Source organism: Pygocentrus nattereri, chromosome 11 (assembly GCF_015220715.1).
Source record: "Pygocentrus nattereri isolate fPygNat1 chromosome 11, fPygNat1.pri, whole genome shotgun sequence".
Classification (NCBI taxonomy): domain Eukaryota; kingdom Metazoa; phylum Chordata; class Actinopteri; order Characiformes; family Serrasalmidae; genus Pygocentrus; species Pygocentrus nattereri.
The window spans coordinates 23,944,493-23,970,339 of NC_051221.1; the positions used below are offsets into that span (position 1 = coordinate 23,944,493).

Consider the following 25,847-nt stretch of genomic DNA (forward strand, 5'->3'; position numbering starts at 1 on the left):
AGATACTTCTGTTATTTTCTTTTTTGGAGAGAGATGATACATGCTGAATGGACTGGGTGCTGAATGGTACACTGTGAAGCTTTAACTACGTTTACGTATTATATAAAATGCATGAAAAAGCAAGGAAATTTGGTCTTTCGCATGCCTTTTAACACCATATGGGGTCATGGACAAGCCAAATTCAGGGGAGGACCATGCCTGAAACCCCTCCTCTTTCCAGTCTAATACCGTATTAATTCCTATCTCTACCTACTTTCCATCACAAAGTTTTTGCAGTCCTACCACTGTCCAAAAAGGTGGGTTCAGCCTTCTAGCTCCAAGCAGAGGCTGCCCAAAACTCTAGGCCAAACTCTCTCCTCTCCCTCAATCACTGTTTTATAGTAGTATGTTGAATGGCTGCGGCTTGGTGATAATAAATGGCAACAAAGCAAAGCAAAAAAAGTGAACAGACAGAAAGTTTAAATTTTTTATTTATAATATGATACAAGAATAGGTTTGTGCAAGAACTGGATGGGAACGTGGACCTGTACATTATCAACATTTTTTTTCTTTTTTTTTTTTTCTTCATGACTTTTTCATATTTTTTTTTCCAATGCAATGGCAACCCTGCAAAGCACAAAACAAGCTATACAGTTTGGCCATGATTGTGTCAGAGAATATATCTCAGCAAGATATATATAATTTTATACACAATTTTCAGCTTGTATACATTTACTGGTTGTATAAGGTTATGTATGTATATAAAGTGCAAAAACAAAAACACTTACAGTGAAGGCATGGCCCTGAAGTGCTGTGTGAGAGAGAGAATGTGTCTCTCTGTGTAAATGTATTCATCTGAGTGTGTGTGTGTGTGTATGTGTGTGTGTGTAGTAGCCTGATATACACTGTAATATGGCCAGTTAGATGGTGCACAAACATACACATGCTTGCTCATTCACTCACTCGCTTTCTCTTTCTCTCTCTCTTTCTCTCTCTCTCACACACACACACACACACACACACACACACACACACACACACACACACACACACACACACACACACACACACAGTATATGGTCTAGGCTGGATAGGTGTCTATAGAATAAAACCCTTCCCAGATCACTGAAGAATATGAAATTCAACAGTTTTCGTCCATTTGCAATACATCAAGTCTGTGCAATATTGAGTTATACAAATATAATTAATATGAACAGCTGAAAACAAGCTAGCTAACAACTAAAATTCCCCTTTTTACATTTAAAAATAGACTTTGTTTTCATATATACTGCTCCTTCGCCCTCACTAAAATAGCACCACAGGGTCTCACCTTTCAAGCCTAGAAATATGAAATTACCTGAAAGAAGAACTGAGCATTTTCTTACTTTGGAAGAATAAGGCATTTCCATAATTTTTTGAAACGATAAGAAAAAATATAAGCACTGTTAGTTTACTAGATTATATGTTTTATATTGTTTATTTGTTTATTATCTCATTTACCTCATTTATCGCCGTTTACTTGAAGTTGTATCACTTTATTTCTTTTTTTTTTCTTTTTTTTTTTAGCATAACAGTTAAGCCCCAACACTCTTATAGGTGAAGGCAAGATAGGTGGAGTCTATAGGTCGGTTTCTCTCTGTCCAGTTTTATGAGTCTGCGATGCTCCTCAGACTAGTTCTGCTGAGAGCCCTGAGAAGACAAAAATAAAAAATAAACAAATAAACAAATAGCAACACTTCATACCACTAAGCTTTTACATCTATATAAAAGAGTGTCCAGCTCTGGAGTCCATGGCAATTTGGTGTTTTCCCTACTCTAATACACCAGCTACATCTGCTATTGAACTGAAGAGTTGAATATCTGATAAGATATTTGAGCAGAGAAATCACCAAACCCTCCAGGACTGTGTCGAGAGCTTTTGATCTCTTCACTAGTGTAGGCTTTTTGTACTCATGTAGCTGTGGTTTAGCTTCAGGTCAAATCTAAACATTTAAATCATTAATTTAGAGCTAAGTGCACATTTTTGTGTTTTATTTTTAAAAATTAAATAAAAATGGAAAAATATCCCTGCTGCTTTTGTCCGTTTTATCCAGAGCTATATTTAAGTGTTCTAACAGTTAAATCAGAAGATCACTTTATCTTGTTATTTCAAAAAGGATAGTGCAATAGAGATGTTAAGTTTTAAGCTTTCACCGAATTGGTTCTCTTGCGCTTCCAGCAGTCAGGGTTGAGGCGTTTTTGCTCCTCAGCAAGCGCTTTAGCCTCCATGGTGTACATCCTCCTCTCCTCGTTCTTCATCTTCTTCCACTTATCACCCAGAATCACACTAATGGCTCTGGAGGCAAATAGGGGTTTTTGTTGGTCTCGAAGTAGATTGTTCAGTTTGTAAGTCAGGATAATATGTACGAGTTGCTGCTTTATAAACCAGTATGTAGAGCAACACTACCATTTGCACAAGTATAATATTCCTTATACTGGTCTTACAATGATCATTGCTACCAAAAAAAATCACTTAATGATTACATTTGAATCTTATCATGCATGCATTCAATTTAGAGATATGAACAGTCAAGCAGCCTTTGCAGTTATGACATATTTGAGATTTCTTTTTTTTATAAACGCTTGACTTTCTTGTTTTCTAAATTAACTGGACATGTTAAATAAGTTCACAAATAATTTTACTACTATCGACACAATCTCACCTGTTATCCTTTCCAGGATACATCTGCGTGTACTCCACTCGATACTTCTTAGCAAAAAGCATGAAAGCGTTCATTGGCCGTTTGCATTTGGTGGGTGTGGCTCCACTGCTCCCTGAGGAGTGACTACGTTGTGATTTGCTACTAGAGGAGTGGTGGGAGGAGCCAGATCGCTCCAGTTTGTCACAGTCTGGGCTCACTGTGCCCCCACTAGACTGTGAGGCTCTTCTCTGGCGTGCCATACTACTCAGCACATACACAGCAGATGAGTCCAGAGGGGTAAAATCGTAACTGTGGGGTGAAATGCATACCGCACATGTTCAAGAACTGGGGTGAAATGCATACCGCATACTTTCAAGAACTGCAATACTTAGCCATCTGCACAAAGTACTACACTGTACATATTGTACAACTAAAATGAAGTTTTAAAAAAACTTTCTTTTTTTTTCACCTCCTGAAGGTGTCAAAAACAGTCGAGTCGTCACAGTTGATGGCGTCACGGTGTCCTGGCGGCAGACACAAATCATCAACCTGCATTTCATAACACGGGATGCCATGCTGCACCACAGTAAGGCTCGGATAAAAGGAGGACCACCCTACAACACATAAACACACACACACTCATAAGTGTTTCCAAATGTTACAGAGTTTGTTACCTTACAGTGCGTGTTTGAAAAATATCTTTGAAAAAATCAGTTATAAGTCATAATTTAAAAACCATTTGCATTTGATTACCTTTATTCCTCACATAAAATGGATGATCCAACTGGCACTCGGCAGTTAGAAGCCCAGCCTCTGGAGAACCAGGGTCGAAGGTTAATTTTAGAACAGACTGACCAAAAGACACAGTCTCCTCCAGGGCCACAAGCTTCAAACCCTCAGATCCATAATTCTGCAAAGTAAGATTAAGTGTGCCTGAGGTCAGCTACAACACAACATTTAGTAAACTCAAGCAAATAACTACACCATGTGGATCTACTGTACAGTGGATGCACAGGCAGAGCACACTTCAAAATGAGCATGGCTTGGTCTTCCATTAAAGATGACTGATTCCAACAGAGATAGCTCATTATTAGCTTCCCTGTTATCACTGGATACTATCAAGAATGACATAATTCATATGAAGTACTATATTACCTTAATGGGACTGAAGTGCATGCCTCCTTCATCATCGGACTCATCCTCTGACTCAGCCAAGTCCTCTACATCCTGCCACTCCACATTTGGCCCTTTGTGGAAGCGCAGACGTGTGCCTACAGAAGCAAGACAATGGCAAAGGCCTTTCTAGATCTTTACAAATGACACAGAGGTACTCAAACATGGATTACGCATTTTGTCAGGGAAATTAAAGTGAATCTTCAATATTTGTGGGTTCTTGTAATTTAACTAGAGCACTTGGGGGGATTAATGCAATATCTGTAGTTGTCTGAGGGCCAAAACAACAAAGCACTACACAAATAAAGAAGGCATGTAGGTTTCAAATCTAGTTTTTTTTCCAGATATTTTATTACATAACACTATACTACCTAATGAAAATACTATAAAATACATAAACTAAACTGACTGATTTAATAATAAAAAGGAGCATATGCAAATGTTTTTTCTCTCTTGTGTAAGGGAGTGGAGTTAGGGTAACTTTCTGGTGGGCCAAGGCCAACTTTTGCCAGCCCTATACTCACATACTTTAAACTAAACTACACAAATGCATTATGCCACAAAAGCTGAGGGTGGAGACCATACATCTCAGATGACTACTATACTTGCGCCCCTCCCGTGACCCATGCTCTCAACTTGTTTTGCTCTTTGTCTGTTTTAATGGTGAATATGTACCAGCAGAGGGTGCTACCGCACTACTGCCCTTTCAACTGCTCATTCATAAAATGGCTGGTGTACAACTAACACATTAGAGGGAGTTACAGAAATCAGCTGGGCTTTCCCAGACAGCTGGCAGAAACACCTTATCTGTGCCTGTTACAACAGTGTGATACTTTTTAGAGATCTTAGCCACCCTTAATCTTAAATGCTTTATCAAAAACCAGGACAATTTTCCACCTCAAACCAAGTGTGTAAGCACTTTACCTTTCAAAAAGCAGTGCCAAACAGTGGAGGGCCAAGAATGGGACCAACCCATGTCATCATCATCTGACAGTGAGGACATGCAGAATATTCCTGACTCTGACTCGCTGCTGGCCTAAAATGGGTTCAAACAGCAACAGAGATGACAAATTACAATAATATTCAAATGACTGCGATGTAATTATCACAGATGGAAGATGGAAACTAAGGTATAACATAACAATATAATGTAACAATCACCATAACAATAACAATCATAAGCAAAATAATACACATAAGAGATCAGCAGTCACATGAGTAGACTAAGTTTTGCAATTCTGTAAACATATCTAAATTTTTGACTGAAAATTTGCTTTACCCGCACACGGCGGCGCTCTCTCATGTGGCTGCGAGCAGGGCTGGGAGCGCTGCTGGAGGCCAAGGGAGGCCGGGCGTAGGAATGTAAACTGTTACTGCTGGCAAAGATGTGCACAGGAGAGGACCTACGAGACACAGCACAATCACTTGAGTAAGTGTAGGTATTTCAGAAATATGGTAATGAGACTGACTACTGAAAGCATACTTTTAGGACACTTCCTATAGAGGAATTAAATAACTGATTAAATGATAACATGCTGCAGGTCTACATTGCCAAACTTGCCAAAGTTCAAAATTGCTGAATTTTTTCATGTGGCCCACAACAGATTAAACTGAAGTCACCATTTCTTAACATATATAACATATACATATAGAATCTCTATTGTGAAAATCCTAAATGTTACTCACCGGTTGTGGGGGGCATTCTGCAGTAAGGGACTCTGGGGGCTGGTGGCGATGTTGGCCAACTCTGTCAGCCAGTTGGTGTGTGAGGAAGTGCTCTCTGACTGCAGGCTCCTGCCCTGCCCTGGCCTCTCCTCATGGGACACACCTGGATTCACTTGAAACACTGCATGGGATGACTGGTCATCCTGCACCTCCTGCAGTTCTGGCAGGTCATCTGTAAAACAAGTAGCGTAAGATCATATGAACATTTATACAAGACAGAGAAACATATATAACTACACACTGATATAAACATAAATGAATAGAGTATGTAAATGTAACATGGCATCACCATATTCCATGTGGCTGTCACTGGAGGGGCAACCTGGTGAGGAGGGCAGGTCCTCATTACACTTGAGCAAGTTGAAGGCCTCGTCCATGCCTGAGCAGTGTGTCTGGGATTTCTGGACTCTTTTGGGCACTGACTGAGTCTTCACTTCCCACACCATATTATGCCATGTTACCTGGCCAGGCTTTAAACAGATTAAAATAATTAACGTGGCCTGGTAACACAGGAAAGAAGCTTCCTGAATGGGAAATGCACCACAAGTGACCACTAAAGGTATCTGGTTTCACATTCTGGTACACTAGGGCAGTCTGGTAACATGTTTCACAGAATAAATGAATTAACGCACGGATGAATGAATTAGTGCTTGACAAACAAATGAAACAATAAACTAATAAAATGGGTAATTATTTTATTTAAGTAACGTTATTGTAAGATTACTTTGGAAAGTATACATTTTCAACAACAACTATGCTGGCTATTGTGCAACCTCGACCCTGCTTTAAAAACAGTAATAATCGTCGCTATACGCTTGTAATAAACAGCGGCGTTGCGCTCCTGAAACACAAAAGCGACCAACGATAGTTTCATGAAGCAAATCTATGAGATTCAGCACGTCGTAAGCGCTGTTCTTTGTCTGAGGACTCTCAGTCCCCGTTTCGTAAAGGGTTGTCATGTGACCCTCTTGCATGCAAGCCTTGTTTATAAACTTTAAAGACCCTGCGCATGCGCTGCTGCGCTCATTCATTCAGAACTGCGTAACACTGGATCAATAATAGTCAGATAAAACCAGAAATGTAATCCGAACTAATGATACCACGATTGCATATAACTCAACAAAAATGAACCCAACTGACTGAGAGGCGATCTTTGGGCAGTTTCGAAAACCGAGTGGTTTAAGTGGTTTAATTTGCAATCTGGATCAAACACACACAGGAAGAAAAATATCAGCTGTTAACTCGCTATTCACGGCTCTCTGTGCACTGGTCACTGCAGACAGGGGGGGCACTGGTGACCAAACAGTATTTTCATCCGTAGATAACTCAAAATGAACGCAAGACAACTTTTATTTCTCAAGTTCAACTAAACAAAGGGACGGATTTTCCCCTTGGAGACCTCTGAGAGAACTTCTACTACGGAAACAATACCGTCAGAAGTACTTCGCTGTAAAAATGAACACCTCCGTACAGAGAAGACAGCGAGGAGATGTCAGTCCGAATAAATCTATTGTTCATAGTGCGGTCGAAAAGCCAGAACTTCGTACGGCGGCGAACCGCCGCGGACTTGTAAACAAAAGAATGTCAACAAGTTGAGACATGGCGCTCGGAGCCCTTCCGAGGAGTCCTGCAATGAATGAAAGGAAAAACTATTTTCCGTTTTCTCCACCTCACACGACTCACTTTCTTTCGGACAAACATCCAGCTGGCAGCCGTGGCTGGGACATAGCTGGCTAGCCAGCAGAGCTAGGCTCGCTAACTTCAATGGCTAGCAACTTACTAAGCCACCATAAGCAAAACAACAAACGTCACTGTGAAAAAACCCACCTACAGTAAGTTGCCATTTCCAATCGAAAGAATGAATGACAGCCTTTCGAATCGCTACGTAAGGAAAAACAGTTTACAACCGTGTTCATACCGATTTCAACGGACTAAAGCCCACGTTTCGATCCTTCGTAATCTTTCGCTAACTTTTTACTTACCAAGCCTGTCGCCATTACCGAGTATCTCTAGCCTTCTCCGAGAAGGCAGTACTGATTACTTTTAGATCTTCGCGCTCATTGGTTGAGCCGAACGTCAATCAAACAGACTCGACGCGTGATTGGCCAACCTGAGGAACCCTGCAGAAGGCGTAGCTTGCTTTGTTGTTGTAAAGTTCATTGGTCGCTGTCTCTTGTCCGTTACCGTAAGCGTGTCATTCATTGGCCACACCAACACATTTCAACCACTGTCTTCTCCTTTGTTACTGGACTGAGCTTTTGTTTTGCTTTCAGTATGAACAATCAACAAGAACTGTTACTTTCTTCTTTGAAATCCTCGTTTATTTCGGATGCCGTTACTCTGCTACAGGCGGTTTCATATGACACACAATGAATGAATGAATGAACCACACGACTAAAATGTAATACAAAAGTGTATTTTATTTTGATGGAAAGTCAAATATCACTGACAATAGTACTGGATGCTCTGGCATTGAGAGTCTGTAGACCTTTAATCTGAATTTGATGAAGTAGAGAGCACTGGCAACACAAAGAGCTACTTTTTGAGGTGGTGATTCAGACACATGTTAAATATATAAAACACAAGTCAACAGTATGTGCAACTGAAAGTCTCTAACAGTTGTACAAGCTAAATTTTATAAAATGATAAAACTACACAAACAGCCTACAATAAAAGCGCTCAGTAGAGGCTGGCCACTTGGGGGGGGGGGGGGGGGGGGGTTCTGTGTGTGGAGGTAGACAGTAAGAAATAAATAACATCAATGTTATTGGAAGAAAAATCCTAAAATGGTTAACTTAGCAGTAGGGTAAAGACATTGTAATACAAACAGAGAAAAAAGGACAGTTTAAACATGAGTGGAAAACAAGACCAAATGTGGTGAAGCATATTGTAGTTCAGAAGCAAAATTTAAAGTTTTTAAGGGCAAAAGAGCATATTTGAGTAGTTAAAGCGATATGCATTAATGTGCATTTGATCATGTATATTCCTTATTCATTTTACCAAAAGCAAACATACACTCTAGTTTGGTTTGTAGAAAAGAATGGCTAAAAGAAAGGCTATTTCACAAACGTCAAATGTCTAATTCTACTGTGAAACACTCAGATTGATAAATAAATGCCAAATTTGAACAAAAACATAAAGGTAAAATAAATACGCAATCTTTCAAACACTACAAAAATTACATGAATTGTATTTTTTATGAATGAGCTCTAAACTAAATTCTAAAATACTGTGTACATTGTAATCATTTTCAGCATAAAACTGTGCAATTACATTTTTTATGAGGCTAGCATCAAAGTGCAATATTAGCATACACACACTTCTGTTTCCCTTTTGTCTCATGTAATCAATACATTACATGTTTATATCTTCATGTCACACCTCTAGCTTTTATGCTTTTATTAATACAAATGATCAGGTCTTGGTTCCTATCCCCCACCCTCACACACAGGGCCCTTTAAAATGTGTGTGTGAGATTTGCTCTTTCTTTTAAGGTAAGCTCAAGAAAAAAAAACAAACTTGGAGCTATAATGAATAAGACATGTTGCAAACATTGACAAGTGCACTGTAAAAACAGAATTCAGAGAAAAAAAATTATGTCAAAAATGATTATAGCAGATTGCAACTTTTTGCTGTCAAAGACTGCAAGAAAGAATGTAAAAGTCACCATAAAAACTCATTCCACCCTAATACATGTGAACAAAATACGTAACAGAGGTGGATATAACTGATATTACCCAATAACTGGATAAATTTAGCAAATTCCCAGCATGACAAAACACTGTATTCATGAAAAAAAACAAACCTTTTTTAAACCTTGTGTAACCTGTTAAGAATATCCTACATGTTTGGCTTATTATTTGTAAAAATCACTATCACTGACACACCAGAGCTTCACTTCTGTGAACGCAAAACAATAACTCAAAAACTTCAAAAAGTTATGATCATATGGCATGTGAACAACGGCCTGTAAAAAGGCCTGTACTCACCATTATTTCATCTTTTCATTACGTTGCATGTCAATTTGTATTTTTTTTTCTTACATTTTTTAAAAATTCATGCACTTGGCTCCTCTATTTCTGTGTGACTCCCAAAGAGGGTGACCAACTGCTCTTCATAGTTAGCGATGTTGCGTTTCATGATATCCATGCAGGGTCCCAATAACCTCTCAAACGCCTGGACATCCATTACTGTGAAAAACACAGTCCACACAAAAGTAAGTAAATTAACAGGCAGTAAGTAGTGCAGTAGTTCTGTGGACAAGGTTGTATATTTTTTTGTTATACAACCACATATTACATATTTGTGGTATGGTATTTTTGATGACAAGAAACTGCATGTATTGATCTCTACAGTTTTCTAATACAAATGTACTTTCCCTGTTTTCTCTCATGCATTTAAAAGTGATTAAAAGCAGTAGAGTACCTAAGCATTTGACATTCTCCACAGCATATGCAGAAGCTGCCCTTGGCTTGTTGGTGACAAGAGCCAACTCTCCAAAGTATTGCCCCCTGGTGCATGTGGCGATGTCCACCTCGTCTTCTTCAGAATCTGTTTTCAACTGTCAAAATTGATCATAATGGTAATGTTTAATACACCAGAATCTCCTTGTTATTGTTTAAAGGCTGATTAGGTACTATTGATTGAGGCTTTACGCAATAATGTTGAACAACTTATAATAAAAGTTATTGGGGAAAAAGCTTTAAACTATCTAAGATTTCCCATTTCCAAAACACCAGGGTAATATTTTAACAAAACATGTCCTCAAGATGTTCTTCTAAACATTTATGAGATTAAAGATTTGATGTAGAAAGAATATATAGTGTTTTTTCAGCATTGCTGGTACATGATTATACATCTCATAATACATGAGATATACAGCGCGATTGTAAGTGTAAAATAACAAGAAGACGTTATTTAAAAAATCAACATGCGTGTTAAATAACAAGACATTTAACTGAGCGCTTTAGATTTTTGAAACAAGATGTTGAAGTTTTTTTGTGCATTCATGCCCAATTAACATCAACAGAAAGCCTCCTAGAAGAACTTTCAGAAAGCTGTTAAGAAAATGTCTATGCTAAGCTTCAATTATTAAAATAAGTGACTATGGTGAGCAGTGAACTGAGGTGAAATAAAAAAATAAACCCTGTAATAAAAACATAAAATATACACATTAATTATTGACACTTTTTTGCCTCAACATTTGTAAGAAATCTGTAAAAGTACCTACCCGGTTCCTCTTCATGGTGATTCTAACCTCACCTGATTCTACAATGTAGAAACAGTCTGCTAGGTCACCCTATGGAAAAAAAATACAAGACATGTAGGACTACAGGCATAATATATTGGTTGATTTGGTACAATATTGTATCATATAGTTCACAACATATGAATAACTACTAACAATGCTACTCAAATTTCGAGCTGTAAAAGTACTGAACATAAACCACAGAAGAAAGGACTAACCTGTGCAATAATTTGCTCTCCCTCACTGTACACTTTAGACGACAAGACGTCCACCACCTTCATTCTTTCTGAGACCTGAAAACAAAACAAAAGAAAAAAAATTTAAATGTGTACCCCAGTCTTTGCTCCTAATAATGCTGGTTTAAAAGAGGCAGTGGTTCATACCTCCAGGGATGTTAGCAATGGAAGGGTCTCGATGAAAGCTTCATACATTTTCCTCTTCTTTGCATTGTTTTTTACAATGATCCTTCTGAACGTCAACCGATCCTGCAATCGAAAGCATTATTTAATTTAAAAGTCAAGTAAAAATGATTTTCCTTCTGTCTTGACTCTACTTATGGAACACAAAGCCGTGTAATATATGTGTCTCATCTTTGCTACTCAAACTGGGCTGGTATCTCACATGCATGAGCCTTTGCTTCTTACTGTGAGATTCTCTGTAACTGCAGTTATTAGTGAACATTAATTTTCTTTAACATGAAAGTTTTAATAGTTTTAATAGATCAAGCATCATATGGCAATTAAAATGTAAATGCTACAAATATGTCAACTAGCATGAATATTCCAGCAAGACTGAAGTAGAATCTAAACACTACATTCTAGAGAAATTAGGCCAATAAGTAATTCCAGCAGTCTCTTTTGTGTAGAAGTATGTTAGCATTTTATATGAACAGTAGAGGGAGCTAAAATGTAAAATGTTAATTCAGAAAGTCACTCACTAGGCACCACAGGGCTCCAGGTGAGGTAGCAACAATGGTGGCTGCACGTGGGGTGTTATACATCAGGGCAAGCTCCCCGAAACTCCCACGGTTATCATATGAGCCCACCGTTCTGGTGGTGCCATCTGACTTCATAAGGATGTCAAAAGTCCCTCTGCAAGAATGAAGCATAAGCAGATTATTTTTAAAGTTTCCTGAATGTTTGAAAACAGCTAATTTCATCCATCCATCCATCCATTTTCTAAGCCGCTTCTCCGTCAGGATCGCAGGGGGCGCTGGAGCCCATCCCAGCAGTCATCGGGCGGAAGGCAGGATACACCCTGGACAGGTCGCCAGTCCATCGCAGGGCAGACAGACAGACACAGTCGCTCACACACTCACACCCAGGGGCAATTTAGCATGTCCAATCTGCCCGACTGCATGTCTTTGGACTGTGGGAGGAAACCAGAGAACCCGGAGGAAACCCACACAATTTATAAAATAGAATCCATGCTGTTCTCACCTCTCAATGACATAAAAGTTGTCTCCATCATCATCTTGATCGATAATATGTTCGCCAGCAGCAACCGTCTTCTCAAACATGGCATCCAATACTTGTGATATTTGCTCCTGCAAAGTTGAGTTGACACTCACTTGACATGCTTTCAACTCACAGAACTGTCAGAGTCGTAAGGAAGGCACAAAGTAACTATAAGAACATATGCTGCATAACACTAACACTTCCACTGAATGCGGTTGGGGGTGCTGGAGCCTATCTCAGCGGTCATCAGGCAGAGGGCAGGATACACCCTGGACAGGTCGCCAGTCCATCGCAGGGCAGACACACACATTCACTCACACAATCACACCTAGGGGCAATTTAGCATCTCCAATTGCCCTGACTGTATGTCTTTGGACTGTGGGAGGAAACCAGAGTACCCGGAGGAAGGGTCCAAAAAATCTCATTATGCTAGTGCACATTAACGTTAAGTACGTTTTATCCTTATCCAATAAACTTTATCATTGACAAGCAAAACATACCACTGATACCACTTTGAACAGAAGTCACAGAAATCACAAACATAATAAGCTTGCTGCAAATATTTAAAAATCAAATTCAATGCTTCTTTAACAAATCTTTAAGACCTCAACAATGGTAAAAAAATACCTTTTCCACCACAAAACATTGCACACAAACCCAAATATTGCCTCTATTCATTAAGAATGAATTAAATTAATTATTTATTATTAACAGAACACCAAACATGCATATATGAGATTACACAATCCTTCCACAGTTGCATATGGATGCTTGAGCTTGTTATCAGTTCGACTATCCTCTAGTTCTTCATTAGTCATCTTCTAACCTAAGATCACTGTCCGTTAGATGGACCATTCTGCGGTAGTTTAATGTAAACAATAATTTTTCAACTTTAGGCATCCTCTTGGTTTATCTTGATTTACCTCTAATAGTAAAAAAGAGATTTTTCTCACATATTTTATGACCTTACATATTTTAGAATTTAGTTGAAGAATTCATAAGATTTTTTTAAGGATCTACAGGAACGCTGGTAATCTGCAGCCTCTGTATGTTGGCATGACGTGCATGCACGCAAAGAGGAGTGAGATTCAGCCGATCAGAATTCAGAATAATACCAACAATATAATTCTGCAGACTATGCTGGACAGAGCTTGTGAGACACCTATGGATAAACTAACGAAAGCAATAGCAAAGTGGAAAGCTACAGTACGCCTCGAGAGCCTCCCCTGAACTGAGTGTATAGTGTATAAACTGACTGTATGTATGTATGTGTGTGTATATATATATATATATATATATATATATACATACATACATACATACAGTCAGTTTATACTATATATACACACACACACACACACACACACACACACACAGTACTGTCCGAAAGTCTTAGGCACCCAAGACACATTTTTAAAAAATCTATTTATTTGTGTTTATTTGCTGAGAAAAGTGTTTTTATATGTATATATATATATATATATATATATATATATATATATATATATATATATATATATATTAGTGATTTTATGGATGTCAGTGTATTTGTTTAATAATTTTCAAACCTCTCCTGGAGGAAGCCCAGTATTATATGTAGTTAAAGAGCAACTCCTGGTTTGACGAATCAGCGCTTCATTAAATTGTGCTCATGATGTAACTGATGATATTAGTAAGTCTCTGTGGCGGCTGTGAAGGTGTCAAGGAAAAATATGGACCCAAGAAATTTTTGTTATTTTTATTGTTTTTATGTTTATTTAAATTATGAATATGACTTTATTCTAATGTATATTGTGATAAACTCACTGCTGAGGTAAACTGTTTAAAAATTTTATATAGATGCCTAAAACTTTCACACAGTACTGTATATATGTATATGTCAATGCACTATTTTGCATAGTTATTCACGATTAATCATTTGTCATCACTGAAAGTCACCGTTTCTGTTTTGTTATGGCAGCACAATAAACATTAGGCTAGAAAGGTGAGAGTGGAAAAGAAAAGCAACCTTGCAGCACATTGTAGTTTTTACCTGATCAAGATTTTTGAAAAGGAGTATATCTTTGCAGGCCTCTTGTAATCTCTGCCTTTGTTCGTCTGTTTTTGGGTGAGTCACCTATAAAGAGAGCAAGAGCATTTGAAGATGAAGGATGAGTACATTGACAGAAATGCACAATACCAAGCCAAAACAGTAAGACATTTAGAGGAATGTGCTTCAAAGTTTCAGCATGTTACAATTACACAATAAGCAATCCCTCACCCTTGGCTCCTTGTCCTCTTCATCTTCATCTGGGTTAAATGCCTCTGCACACACTGGAAACAGAAGAGAAAAAACACACTGATATGACTACCAAGCTAACAGGTTATGTGTTAGGGTAAGACATACTCAGACATACTGAGAATAAAAAGCATTAAACTCATCTGTTACCTGGAAAGAATATTAAAAAGCTATTTATTTGACTGTGCTCACCAGTGTGTTCTCAAAATATTGAATGAATCTGCCTTATCCCTTTATTCATACACACACTTTAAGCTTCCTTCCCTTTTTGCCTGTCTTTTGTCTCCCTCTTTTCTTCTATTAAGCTCAGACTGTTGAGATGAGAGGCCCATTTGCACTCCTCTGCTGCACGCCCCCAGTGTTCCTACTATTAATACCAGCACAGAGGATGACAGGAGCATCCACTGTCTGGATCGATACCCCTCCCACGAATGGGCCGGAGTATGTGCTCCACAGCCGAATCTATACCAAACTCAACCTGACTTCTACAGAACTCTGCCCGGTGCACCCTTTGTGTAACTCCAGAGGTCAGTTCAATGAGAGATCCAACCCTTATGTACACCAATCATTGGCTGAGGTTAGAATTCCAGTACTGGTCGGTTCTCAGCAGTTGGCATGATGCCAATCAAGAACTGCTGCAAACAGCAAGTTTCTTTGCTGCACTTCTATGACAGAAGCTCAGAAATAAAAAGAATGCTTCAAGACAGCACTTACTAATTCCTCTTTCACACTATCACCTTAATGCTAAAGAAGAACCACTTTGGTTAGATGAAGCATCTTTAAAGAAATATTTTGTAAATGAAATGTGAGCGCAAAAAAAAAAAAAACATTTTTAAGTAAAAAAATCCATAAGATATAAATCATCTGTTCTCATCTGCAGCTACTTCTGTATACAAATGAAAAAAATGGAAATGATGTTCATATAAGATGAAATCCAAAAGCCTGTACATGCTGTACATGTTGAAAATGATTTAGTTTATGTCAGCTTTATAAAATGTGTGTAATGATGGTTTATCTCATCAGTTTGTGTTTGTAAGAAGGGCAGCTATACTCAGTCCACTGGATAACCAGCATTAACAGGAGAAGTGCTCTGCAAATTGTACTGTGCATCAGGAAAAGGTCAGTAAAATATACAGTATGCTTTTTTTTAGTTGTACGTCTGTTTAAAGGGTGTAAGCAGGCTGTGACTCTTGGGGGGCTTGATAGTATTTATAGCTTGATAGTACACTGATGATGTGTCCAGAGATACTAATACTATGACAACGGCAACAACAACAACAACAAATAATAATAATAATAATAATAAATAATAATTCTGAGATGCTAAAGGAATTCAGGAGCAAATAATGATAGTACATAAGTTGAAGTACACAGTTCTGTAATATATGAAGTTGTCATGATTAATTTGGCCACATAACTGTAATTAATCTAATTTAAAAAAACAACAACATACAATTCTGTGCCTGTAGCCACTTGGCTTAGCCTGATTGTACGTCAGCTGAGGCATGACTGTTTTTTTGCTGGATTTGATGCCATTTGTCTGATATCTGAAACCTGATGCTGTGGTTTAAGGATGTCCTAAAATGTACACTACACCACAAGTGGCTGATAGGTAATATTCAATATTGTGATGCCTGTCTGCAGTCCTGAACCAACCAGCACAGCTAAGCAACTGCATTTTAACAGTCTCATCTTTGTTGTTACAATGAATGTATGATTAATTAATGTAGAATATCGCATAACCCAACAAACTCAAAAGTTCAGTTATGTTAACATGTTGGAATGCTAGTATCTTGCTCTGGTATGCATAAAATAAATCAATCAAAAACATGGGCTTTTATGGGGTTTTAACTGGAGAGTGTTACTGCAATAATGACCTAGGCTACGACTGAACCTAGGTCTAAATGCTGTATGCCTTTAACTATGAAATGTGCTGCATAAAATTGCCTTGCCTTCAATTTTAAGAATGTAAGCAATTTCCACTACAGTTCAATTGTTGGCTTGATCGTGATGTTCTAAATCGCTAAATAAGGGCAGCACATATCATGGCAGGCCTTGAGAGATACTACAGGTCAGGGTTCATGTAAAGTTAAAGGTGCATTAAAAGACATGACATACTATCTGTTTACTGTTCACTCTCATTCTTGTGCTGCTTGTAGCTTGTCCTGGGGTCACTGTGGTGCTACGTGGAGAAATTCTGATTGGATCTTTAAGGACGTTTCCTTTATAAGACTTGCCAAAATATAAGTGTTTATACAGCATCTTTTTACATTAATATGAAGTGAGAGCTTTGCAGCCAAGCTATGGGAATGAGAGTTTTGGCTACAGCAGGCACATTTAGAAGAACTGTACAGTATGCAATATGCAGCTTTACAATTTTCAGGGTGGAGGAGTAGTTAGTCTCTTGTTTTAGTTTGAGATTGCTCAAAGAAAATATGCATTGCATTGCTGAAGGAATGTACATTATCATTTAATGCACACACACAGCTGCTGGCTTAGACAGGGCTCACAGCACTGTAACAATTTGATGTGAACCAGAATCCTTTGACGGTTGTTTAAATATGACATACATAAATTATGACTTATGAAAAGAACTAGGGATCTGTTAAAAGTAGAGTAGATGAACAATCCTAAGGCCTAATATATATATATATATATATATATATATATGTATATATGTGTGTGTATAGGCTATGTGTGTGTGTGTGTATATATATATATATATATATATGACAAAAAAGTGTCCAAATGAGCCTGGAACATTTCTCCATATGTTTTCCTTTAAGTTTGCTTAAATTAAGACGTTTTCTTAAGAAAGAGGCTGACACAAGACTGCCCTCCATCTTGAGTGTAACAGATGACTCTGAAGGAAAATCTTTTAAACACTAGCTTCCCCTGCTGTTTTATTTCATTCCAATGTGTGTGTAATAAAAGTCAATCTCCTCCATCTCATCCTGCAGCTGAAGATGAAGCTAAAGCACTTACTAGGCAAACCATTCAGGTTCCTGTGATCTGGGATTACATCAAGCCTGAAGTTTCAACTTTTGAATCCGCTGTGCTCCTCTCACAGACTGAACAAATCAAGCCTTGACTAAACAACACTTCTGAAAGTGTCAGCCAGATCAGTAAACTCATGGTCCCTTTCCAGAAAACATATCTACAATAGTTGCACAAACCGCACATACTCTTATGTGCACCCTTTAACAGATACAGACGGCCTGTATCTCACAGGATTATAAGAAGCAGAGCCACACACAAATAAAATATCGCCACTATTTAAACAAAACTTTGTTTCTCAAACAGTAACTTTACAGGAGTAGGAAAAATGTTCTAAAAAGGAATTCCAGGGATTGTGCAAAACTTCTGCATAATCAAACAGTTAAATAGCTAAGATGTAAAGTCATTTAAAGTAGTCTGATGTGAAGTTATTAATTCTAGAGAAATTTACCAAGTCAAAATTGTTCACAGTGGTGGTTATAGGAACCCGACAATTGAAGAGTTTAATGCCTCTTAGAGACTCCTCACACAAAGTTATTATGTTACATGGTTATCAATATACTGCCTAAGAAAGTTTTATAACACACTACGAGATATCGTAGTATCGTAAGATAAAATAGCATCCAAAGAACAGTTTTTTTCACCACTATTTTATCATTATCAACATTACATATAAAAACTCAGAAGATTCACCAGTGGTTTTGGATAGTGAATAAAATGGCTTTATTTGCATTGTAGACACTGTCTTCCATCACCACTACTGTAAAGACATTGGTGAGTTTCTCTATAATTAATTATTGCACATCAAACCAATGACTATTAACCTTTCAGTGATTAAATTATTCAGAAATGTTGAAAAAATGATGGATTTCCTTTTAAGGTATGTAAATCATTTAAAGTATGTACACTTTTAAAGTATGTAAATCAGATTTTACTAAGTAATTTACTAAGTAATTATGGAACATTTCTACTGGTTCATTCATCATGATGTGTTCACAATGTTAAAGGAAAGTTGGTGTGATCAAATGATGTAAAAAAAATAATGGAAATAGGACATTTTGATCTGACTATGACTATATTGTGGCACATATTGAAACTGAGACATCACAAAAAACACTGGTGGGAGAATACTTAAGATTTCCAAGTGACCTGCAGTAAAACAGAGCTACACAGACAGTAGACAAATATTTTATTACTAGAAAGAAAACAGAATTGTTGTGATGCCTATTCTGACCAAAATGTCCAGTAAATGCTGTGCTGTCAAATTGTCAAGAATGTTCTCCTAATGGCTCAGGAGCAAGTATTTAAATGGAAGCATTTTAACAGAAAATTGTTATATTACTTACCAGACGCTCGCCTTATGAATCTGTTTATCACTGGGGCTGTGAAGAGAGGACAACAGTGGTCAATACAAGTAACAAGAAACATGCTTGTGCCAGGAATACAATATGATACAAATATAAGAAGAATAAGAAATGCAGGCCTAGATCATTTAGTCTAGAGTATACTTAGTATTATTCAGATTTTTTAACCTGGATTCAGGTCGCTTTGAAGTTGGCGTCGCTCTAATTGCCATTCAAATTCAGAGAAATAATAAAGCATCCTCCATGGCAATAAAAAGCCCCCAGGTCTGACACAATGTACCCTCATGAAAACTGCATGAGGAGGTTTAGCCACCATGCTATTCAGCTACCTTTGTCCTGGACCATCTCCTCCAGTGAGCTCCTCAGTATGCAGTCTCTAAGCCGAGATGATTCATATGAATTGGCAAGGCTTTGCCCAACAAGCTACTGGAGGACAGTTTTAGTGTTTTCTGCCAAATGTTTACGAAATGAGGAAGAGGAGTGTGGATGAGCACAGGACGAGACGGAGTGCAGCTGTGCAGTCAGAGAGCAGGCCCGGAAGAGCAGCCACACACACACACACACACACAGAGCGTATCCATCTCACGAGTGGTTGAATGCAGACTCTCCATTCGTTAAAGGCCAAAGCTCTTTTGAGGCACAGTACATGCAGGGCGAGATCAGCATCCTTCAGCATGTAAGAGGATGCTGCTGCTGCTGCCGCCGCCTGTAGTAGCCTCCACCCCCCCTTCCCCCCTCCCACCGCCTCTGCAGAGTGAGCTCTGCATTTACCACTCATCATCATATTTACGGCCTCGACCACCAAAGCGGGAATCAAGACCACTACTAGCTTTGCACTCGTGTCGAGACAGCATTACTGAATGGCAGATAATCGGCAGTCTGCTGTCATTAGGCCCGACGGAGGCCGTCTGTGCACTATAGCCTGGGATTCAGGCTGCATTATTAGCTACTAACGTTACACATGAGAGGCTGAAGTCAGCTTCTTGTTCGAATTTTTCTGTTCCACCTTAAATGATGCAGAAGACTGAATCGGGCCTCGATCACTGCATCATGCACCTCACATTTGCAGACCACACGAGGTCTTGAAAGTGTAGGGTGTTATATTGTAAGTACCCCGCCTCGTGTAAAATGATAGCTTAGCAAAAATGAACGTTTGAACAAGCCCAATCTGTTACCTACGAATTCCTCATCGTCATCCTCGTCCTCTTCGTTCTCCGAGTCAATCTGCATGGCCTCCTCGATGAAGTTGACGGCTTTCCCGGCTCGCACGGCCGAGTTTTGCTCATTGCCGAAGGCGGCCCCCCTGCTCTCGCTCTCCTTCAGCTGGGTGAAATACTGCAGGGCGAACTCCAACAGATCCCGGGGTTGATTCCTCAGCACCTCCACCGTAAAGCTCTGCAAAAGCTCCGTCAACCCCTCGGGGATTTCTATACTCATTCCTGATACCAGGGCTCCAGAGGAAAGAGGTGCAAAACTGCAGTAGGACCGGGGAGCAAAACCGCGCTGGCAGCGTCAGCTCTATGAACGGTAACCTGCGTCGGGTGAGCTCGTAGTAATGCAGCGACAAAAAAAGAAAGAAAGAAAAAACCAACAGAGAAACCAGGCTGGGTATATCTCACTCTCACAACTCCATGGCACCGATTTCCATTCGTACTGACAGCGTCCTCTAATTTGGCGGCATGAAAATGGCAGAAATTTCAACAGCTCGCATCTTTTTTTTGCTGTTAGCTACAGGAAACGCGTTATTCATTTATTTATTTATTTGTTCTCCCACCCGTTTACCGGAAAGCCCCGCCCCTTCTGCGAGGATTGGTTAGGACATCGTTCACGTCTCTGCCACGGCGCTGGGCTCTGCGTGGCACTGGATCACACCAACCAGCGAGCTGCTTGTGCCTGTTCAGTCCTCGCAGGGGAGGCTGCTTAGCCAATCGTAGCACAGGAGGCGGGGCTTGTCGGAATGGAGGCGGGGCCTGTCGGAATGCGGGTGGGGAAAACAGAATAACGCACGGCAAACCCACGCATGTGACCTGAGAAACCATAGCAACCACCATCCATGGATTGCGTATGCAGCAGCAGCAGCGGCAGAAGAAGAGGAGCCCGTGGCGAGTCCAGTTCAGCTGTTAAAATGTATGAGTTCCTTTAATTATGATTTGGTACACATGATGGAGCTGTTGCGGTGCACGCATTTTTCGTGTTTCCTTTTCTACACAGACTAGTTTGGGGTGTTAGCCAGTGTTGGGAGACAGACAGAGAGCAAAATGCTTTAGGCTAATGTGCAAGCATTGTAAATGCAGAGCAGTTTAGTTACTGTATAGCAGTTTAGGGGAATATTAGTTACTGTATAGCAGTTTAGGGGAATATTAGTTACTGTATAGCAGTTTAGGGGAATATTAGTTACTGTATAGCAGTTTAGGACCAGGATGAATATACACTATGTAGCAGTATAGGACCTGGTGATATATAGTCTATATATCAGTTTAGGGCCTGTAGTAGTATACACTATGTAGCAGTGTAGGGCCTGTTTTCCACTAAGCTGTTTTGATGTGTTGATGCAAGACACAGTTACTATTAGGTTGGCATTCAGAAGGACATTAAAGCTCTCATACTCTCTCTCTCTCTCTCTCTCTCTCTCTCTCTCTCTCTCTCTCTCTCTCTCTCTCTCTCTCTCTCTCTCTCTCTCACACACACACACACACACACACACACAAACAACAAAGACACAAGCAAAAGAATTCAAGTTATTAATGAGGCAGAGCTTGAGTTTGTAATCAAGCTCAGACAGGTTGCAAAACTGCAAAACATGGTTTGAGTAATTGTGCAACAAGAATCTATACAAGATTAGATTTGTCTTATTGAATAATTGCTGTACTTGTATCTGTCTGATCACTTATAATGTATCATTGCATGGTGCATTACATGCACAGAAGCAAATGACAACTCACACAAATAGAACAGACCTGTCAAAATGTGGGAGCAAAAAATACAATATTACAAATAGCAGAACTCCAGCGTTATGCTTGAGCACACCCATCAGTGCTATGAAAACAGAGATGAAAACAAGCTCTATTCTAGCTGAAGCAGACTTCCTGACTCAGCACGAATGAGTGAGAGAGTGATGCTGAATCTCAGTGACAGCTGAGTTCTCATAACCTTGACGCTGGTTTTGCTGCTTATGTACTGTGACCTACCATTTTATTATCAGTAGGATCCTCAGAGTGTAAAAATGGGCTGATAGTATTGCACCAGATTTGATAATTATAGGGACATTTATAAGACTGACCTAGAATGCCTAAGCGTGAGAAACTGAAAAGTCAAGGTCAAGACTGCCATCTGCTGTTCAGAATGAGTATGATCAGAATAAACATATAAGCTCCCAATTAACCTTTCCAGTCTTATAATGCAGAGAAATGTGAACCCTAAAATGTCAATTCTGCTTGTGTAGTATTCACCCTAAAATGTCAGTTCTTCACTTGTATAGTATTCATTTGTGTATTTAATGAATATTTGCACCAGCTGTAAATTCAGTTATCTGAAAGCCTTTTTTGTACAATAGTAGTGATTCCTTATCGAATCTTTATGAATTAGTGCAATTCATAGAGGCAAATAATATGATTATTCAGGTTGAATTATTTGTACATTAAATGATGAGGTAAGCAGGAGCTTGCCAGACAAAATTTAGGCTTGATTTCAGAAGAACATTACAACGGAAGATGACTCCTTTACCATATCGCCCACACATATGCTTGAATTAATATCACAGTGTTGTACTTTATATTGAGCTTTAAATGAAAGCCTTCTAAACAAGCCATTTAGATATTTTTTATATAAAGAATGTAGCATAATTAGTATAACAATTACTGTTTTTCAATTATCTCCACATCAGATTGAATACAGAAAGACTCAGACATTTGACATCACATCTGCTATCACAGAAAGTCAGTGGCTTCTGTGCTCATGTGTCTGCATTGAATGACTGGTGCTTAACAACTCTCTCTACATTGGACTGATCAGAACCACTGTGGGGCTGTATGCTTGCTGGTGATTGGTCAGAGTGAGCTTGAGCGCTGCTTTTTGATTGGCCAGAGCATGTTGGTGACTCAGCATTACCTGGCCTGTCAGAGATGACCAGAGTGCTGCTCTCTGGCTGGATCAGTGCAGGCTCAGACACAATGATGGCATCTTTCCAGCGTCGAGCACCTGACTTGCTGTTATACTCGTACACCCTTTTGGAAACTGGACAAAAAGCAGAGTTAAACAGATTGGATCAGAACAGACCTTAAAAAATGATAATATGTAGTGTGTTGTTTGGTCCACTTTATTCAAGTAAACACATCTTAGGCAGACGCACAAAGGACATGCCTTCAACGTCTCTATTATAGGCTATTTCATGCAAAATAATGAAACTACCATTTACTAACAATAATAGAAAGGTTGCTATTTTGTGACTGGAAATGTCAACTGCCTTACCAAGATCTACTCACTCTCCGTCAAAGATGGTGTTGATATTTGTCACCTCCTATGAGAAGAGAAGCAGATTAATATCACATCATTAAGATATGTGAAAGAAAATCCATTCAGAATAGAAGAACTTACCTTAACTTAATATCTCTGACTTGGGTAGATCTGTTGAGTGAATTGAAGATAAGAGTTATTGTATAACAGTGTGCTTTGCATGCTGGCTTAGTGTACGTTTTGCACCTTTATCTTCACCTTTATAAAGATACCTTTATCTTCAATGCTGCGGAAGTGAGGAAAAACAGTAAATATTAGATTACTACATCATTACTGCATAATTATCATGAAATGTTAAATGTAGATACAACATATGTCTTTCGTAAGGGTGGAATGTTACAGCATATCAATAACAATTGTGAATGCATATTCATACAGAAATTAGGTATCTGTATTCAGTCTAAGTTACATTTTGTCAGAATATCGAAGCTTCATCTAAACAGGTGATTATTATGGGAAATATATTAATAGAAGAATGATGAAGAAAATTGCCAACCTACAGTGAGAACCAGTGTAAATTAAATAAAATTATAAACAAGAGCTTTCTCCATGCACCTCATCAATATGTATTCTAAATGTATCGAACGACACAACATTTGTAACTCTGTTGAATGTTCCTGCAGCAGGACTTTATTTAAGGTAATTTCAGACCATTTCTATTAGCCCATTCATTATAAAACTGGTGTAACAAAATGAAAGATAATAAAATGGAGTTCCAGGGTTTTGACAGCAATGATATACAATCAATACCTGCTAATGAATTAAATGTAGCAGCTTAAAAGACTTTATGTGTACTCACAGTTCCACCTAGTCTTGTATCAGTGTAGGTTCACAGCAGAGGTGTTTTGTAGTTGAGAGGTATGTACAGCACCTATACAGCAGGTAGACCGACATGGACAGAAGAAGGAAGCTGCCCACAGCAATGACAAACCACACATACCAGTCATTTGTATCAAATATGTTCTTCTTCTCGTTGATGTATGCAATTCTGGGCTGAAAATGTGCACAGACAAAAGAGATCATATTGAGATTATATTCTGTGAAATCATTCTCCATCAAGTTTTTGTTTGTAGCTGCTTCTTGTTCTCACGTTTTAGAAATTTTGCTCTCCTTGAAAGTAGCCTGTCCTTTAAGAAATGATTGTAAATTTATTCAAACCTACATTAGTTGTAGTGATGACAGTGGTGAGGTGTGGATCCACTACTCGCACATTAATGATGACAGTGCCTGTCTGGATGGGCGCTGACCCCAGGTTGGCATCAGAAATCAAAGCAGTGAGCGTGTAGCTCCACTGTGTGTCCAGGCCACTGCTGTAGTCAAACGGTTCTCTCAGGATCAGACGGCTCACGTTTGAGCCTGCGCTGGGTAAAAAGCCAAAATGGTTGTTCACATTGCTGGCTCCTAAGATGGATCGAGAAAAGATAATTAGCACAGAGACAAACACACAAACACACAAGCTGTATGTAAATATCTCCAAACAGATACAGTCAACATATAAAGCAAAGTTGTTGGAGTCTAATTTGAGTTCTAGTGATTAAGTGAATATTCCAGTATTTTTCTACTGAATCTCAAGCTGCTGCTTTTGTAGCATGTAGTTGATTATTATGGACAATAGTTTCAGTAAACCGTAAACCTGTTGCCTCGAAACACTTAGAAAAGCTGATGGGCAAGTGCTTTAACATGCTTCAGTGTTTTCTGTATTGCGTCTGTTCAGTGTCAATGCCAGTGTCAAAATCCATGGTGATCAAAAGATGTGGCAGGAAGAGATTAGGTTGAAAAACGCTGGAAGATTATGTCAAGTTTGTGATTTTCTTATGGGTGCTGTAATCACAAGGAGGAGATCAGGAGTTGTTCAAACTCACACATAAGTTTACCTTTTAAATTTGTATCATTTCCGTCTTGTGCTATGATATTCATTGCCTGCATAGAGATTGCCAGGATCTTCAAAATCCAATCTGCTGTTCAACTATAGGAGAATAATCCCACAGCTTTCAGTAATTCAGAAGATAATGTTTATACATCTATACACAAACACACACACGTAAATAAATACAAAAAATGTACAATAAATACAATGAGGCCTTCAACATAGTTTATGATTGCATTTAGTCTTTAGAAAGTTGACATATAGGGTAGCCACCATGCAAATGATCAATATGTTTACTTTGATAAAGGTGTCTTACTATAATCTGATTTGACTTTAGAACGAACAGCTGGTTGCAACCCAGGCAATAGTGTGAATAAAGGGACTACATCATTATCAGTATATGAGATGGTAACGATTAGAGCTCCCTTCACCTCTGTCTCAGGCACCTCTCTCCTGAAAAAAAAAAAAAAACAGATCGACCAAATATCTAAATACCAAAGATGATATTACCTCAAGTAAGATGGACCACATAGTCACACAAAATAATATCAAGGGGCATTCCAGCC

General features: G+C 38.8%; 3 protein-coding genes across 5 annotated transcripts; all 3 read right to left on the reverse strand.

The window, feature by feature from the left end:
- Positions 1 to 549: 549 nt before the first annotated feature.
- hbp1 (HMG-box transcription factor 1) lies at positions 550 to 7,589 on the reverse strand. Of its 3 annotated transcripts, none has more exons than XM_017700055.2 (11): positions 7,541 to 7,589; positions 5,848 to 6,028; positions 5,520 to 5,730; positions 5,113 to 5,236; positions 4,758 to 4,869; positions 3,816 to 3,931; positions 3,414 to 3,570; positions 3,130 to 3,274; positions 2,682 to 2,969; positions 2,173 to 2,314; positions 550 to 1,668 (listed from the first exon to the last, which is right to left on the reverse strand). In XM_017700055.2, exons 1-11 carry the CDS (start codon positions 7,553 to 7,555, stop codon positions 1,651 to 1,653), a joined length of 1,509 nt encoding a protein of 502 aa, XP_017555544.1. In that variant the 5' UTR covers positions 7,556 to 7,589; the 3' UTR covers positions 550 to 1,650. The 3 variants fall into 3 exon arrangements, with proteins under 3 accessions (XP_017555544.1, XP_017555545.1, XP_017555543.1); XM_017700056.2 differs by lacking the exon at positions 7,541 to 7,589 and adding an exon at positions 7,386 to 7,525; XM_017700054.2 differs by lacking the exon at positions 7,541 to 7,589 and adding an exon at positions 7,242 to 7,274.
- Positions 7,590 to 9,602: 2,013 nt separating this feature from the next.
- On the reverse strand, positions 9,603 to 20,663 carry LOC108428779 (cAMP-dependent protein kinase type II-beta regulatory subunit). Its single transcript, XM_017700057.2, has 11 exons — positions 20,078 to 20,663; positions 18,885 to 18,920; positions 14,524 to 14,576; positions 14,296 to 14,379; positions 12,246 to 12,352; positions 11,744 to 11,897; positions 11,190 to 11,291; positions 11,025 to 11,099; positions 10,789 to 10,857; positions 9,984 to 10,119; positions 9,603 to 9,748 (listed from the first exon to the last, which is right to left on the reverse strand). The coding sequence occupies exons 1-11, from the start codon at positions 20,337 to 20,339 to the stop codon at positions 9,615 to 9,617; spliced, it is 1,212 nt and encodes a 403-aa protein (XP_017555546.1). The 5' UTR covers positions 20,340 to 20,663; the 3' UTR covers positions 9,603 to 9,614.
- A 3,482-nt stretch (positions 20,664 to 24,145) lies between these two features.
- On the reverse strand, positions 24,146 to 25,500 carry LOC108428735 (cadherin-related family member 3). Its single transcript, XM_017699986.2, has 3 exons — positions 25,289 to 25,500; positions 24,577 to 24,815; positions 24,146 to 24,407 (listed from the first exon to the last, which is right to left on the reverse strand). The coding sequence occupies exons 1-3, from the start codon at positions 25,338 to 25,340 to the stop codon at positions 24,222 to 24,224; spliced, it is 477 nt and encodes a 158-aa protein (XP_017555475.2). The 5' UTR covers positions 25,341 to 25,500; the 3' UTR covers positions 24,146 to 24,221.
- Positions 25,501 to 25,847: the final 347 nt, after the last annotated feature.